Raw genomic sequence first — 2,848 nt, forward strand, 5'->3', positions numbered from 1 at the left:
AAGAGTTTCATAGTGACTTACAATTATTAGAACAATTAATATTAATGTGCCATGTAGTTTTCTGCTTAATAATAAGAATAGTAAAATAAAATACAACTTTGCTCCTATTAAAAAGTAAAAATAAATAAAAACTATATTTACCACAACAATCATCAGACTGGCCATATCTATTGCTTGTCTTACTTTCACTGCATACTTGGCAAATATCAGGACAAGACTTTTTGTAGGTACCTATAAATAAGAGTATCATAGTGACTTACAATTATTAGAACAATTAATTTTAATGTGTCATGTAGTTTTCTGCTTAATAATAAGAATAGTAAAATAAAATACATACTTGCTCCAATTAAAATGTAAAAATAAATAAAAACAATATTTACCACAACAATCATCAGACTGGCCACATCTATTGCTTATTTTACTTTCACTGCATAATTGGCAAATATCAGGACAAGAAGGCAAGCAACTAGCATGGCATTGTCTCCCTAACAAGAAGATATTTTGTAAAATTGAACATTTTCATAGATAAAAGTCAATGAAAATATACTGAATAATTATAATTATTTAATTTCATTACACAGCAGTTCTTGACTTTCAGAGTTTGGTATTGAGCCAAATCATGTTCGAGTAACATAACGACCATAACCGAAAGTAAAAATAAAACCAGTCTTTTTCCCAAGGATAGCCCAAGGCTAACTGATTTTTCAACAAATTACTTTAATGAAAACTGTGTATAGTTAGTGGTCAAAATTAATGAGTCTGCTAAGTGTGGCAGGTGTTGAAGAATGTTTAAAAAATTAATTTTTCATTTGGAGCTGTATATCATTAAAAAAAGTAACATTTCATAATAAATATACCATTAGACAGGAACCATTAGACATACAGATGTCTAATAGAACTCAAATCAAAGCTAGTTTAATGTGCTATTAAGTAATTTTATCTTTGTAGGAGTAATAGTTTTTATGATACTTGTCAGAATAAACTCATAAAATGTTGATTTCTAGTTGTCTAGAAAAAACATCTCTTTTAGGTCTTATATTTCAGCAAATTGACTCTTCTTCGAATGATGTTCTTTTATGTTTTCTAGTTTTGTAGGTAGTTTAAGTGGTATGGAGCTCTGAATGAATAATTAATTTGTTTTATCCTTTTGAAACAGCCACCAACTATTATTTCCCCTAACTATACTTAGCAGATTCATCAATTTTGACTAGCAACTATACGTAGTTTTCATACGTGTTTCTGAGAAGGTTGCTTATTTTTGCAAATAAAAGTTTGATCTTTGACTGAAAACATTATTACATAAAACTAGAAACCTCTAAAAAGGATGTTAATTCAAGTCACAACTAAAGCAGATTAAGTAGGAAGTAGAAATCAGGAGAGATAGTTTTAAGGTAACCGTGGAGTTTATTCTTATCTAAAACCTAAAAATACAATAACTTACATTAATAATAATAAGCTACTTACCACAACTGTTGTCGATTTGACAGCAGCTCACACTGATTGGTTTTTCAGTCGGACATTTTGATGAAGATATTTCACAACATGTTACACAATTAGCATTATGTTTCTTACCTGTAGAATACCAAAGATAAAAATTACTATTTCAGCATTAGCTAAATAAATCAGTGATTTTCATTATTATGAATAAATATTATTGTACACCAAAATAAATAAGTAAACAAAAGGAAAATAATCTAATCTAATTAAGAAGCATACTGTAGTGGTTTTTTTTTTGTTTTATTTATTTTACCTAACTGCAACTAAATTATGAAACTAAGATTTACAATGGGTAAAGCTGTGCTTTGTGAAGTTCTTTTTTTCAGTGGTCTATGTTTTAATTCTATTTTTTCTACGCATCTAGTATTAAGGATCCTGTTAGTGATGGTCTATGCCCAAGATGCCTAATATTGACCTTTCTGAAAATCACTGGTACATTACCAGTCCCATAGATATGGAAGGAAAATTCATAAGGAATACAAAATTCTTTCTCATTGCCATAAAATCCAATTCGTAAAACCCTTTATGGATAGTATAAAAAGTGATCTTAAATAACTGTAGACCATTATGATCAATAAACCTCTGAACCTGGGTTCTGTACTTGATAATAATTAAAGCATTATCTTACCAGAGACCGAAATTTGATGTATAATGAAAAAAGTAAATAGTACAAAGTTTATAGTAAAATGTATGGAAGCACATAATGAAATAGCCCTAATATGTAATTATATTTACTGCAATATTAATGTTTGACTAAAATCTATTACATAACAAACAATACTATCAAAAAATATTATGTATAAGGCAGTTAATATTGCTTATGCATAAATCAAGGACAGTGGTTCCCAATCCATTGAAGTCTGCATAACACTAAACCTGAAATTGAACCATTTGCAATTGGCTCACCCCATTCTCGATTTTAGGAAAAGGAGAGTCTCTCAGGGAAATATTTGAAAATTAAGTAGCTTAATAAAGCTATTTTGAAACACTTTTATAATTTATATACCTATTAATACCGTTGAACTAAATCTAAAAAAAAAGGAAAGGAAAACATTTAAGTACTTTTAACAATTTATCCTTACTCACAAAATTTATATAACCAGACCCTCCAGCAGCCCACTCCCAAAAAGTTCTTGCAACGCACAAGTGATCCCCAGACCACCTGCTGAGAACCACTAATCTAGGAGATAATGGTCAAGAGTGGAGGGGACATTCAAAATAAAATACAAATTAGCTGTGTTTATCATTTAATGAAAAACAAAATTTCTTGTTTATGAAACAAGTATAAATATTAACAACATTATAAAAATTAACATTCCAGTTCATTATTTTTTTAAATAATAAATTTTTT

The 2,848-nt window shown here is 28.8% G+C and overlaps 1 protein-coding gene across 1 annotated transcript in view; it reads right to left on the bottom strand.

Annotated features, from left to right (window-relative positions):
- LOC106687120 (balbiani ring protein 3) overlaps positions 1–2,848 on the bottom strand; it is a 65,505-nt gene that overhangs the window by 27,382 nt on the left and 35,275 nt on the right. Inside the window, exons 13-15 of the mRNA XM_067047022.1 lie at positions 1,465–1,572; positions 381–485; positions 142–231 (exon numbers count right to left, since the gene is read on the bottom strand). Coding sequence (XP_066903123.1) covers positions 142–231; positions 381–485; positions 1,465–1,572 — 303 coding nt within the window. The remainder of the gene's footprint in view (positions 1–141; positions 232–380; positions 486–1,464; positions 1,573–2,848) is intronic.

This window comes from Halyomorpha halys, unplaced genomic scaffold (assembly GCF_000696795.3).
Source record: "Halyomorpha halys isolate HHAL.00 unplaced genomic scaffold, Hhal_1.1 Scaffold914.1, whole genome shotgun sequence".
NCBI classification, from domain to species: domain Eukaryota; kingdom Metazoa; phylum Arthropoda; class Insecta; order Hemiptera; family Pentatomidae; genus Halyomorpha; species Halyomorpha halys.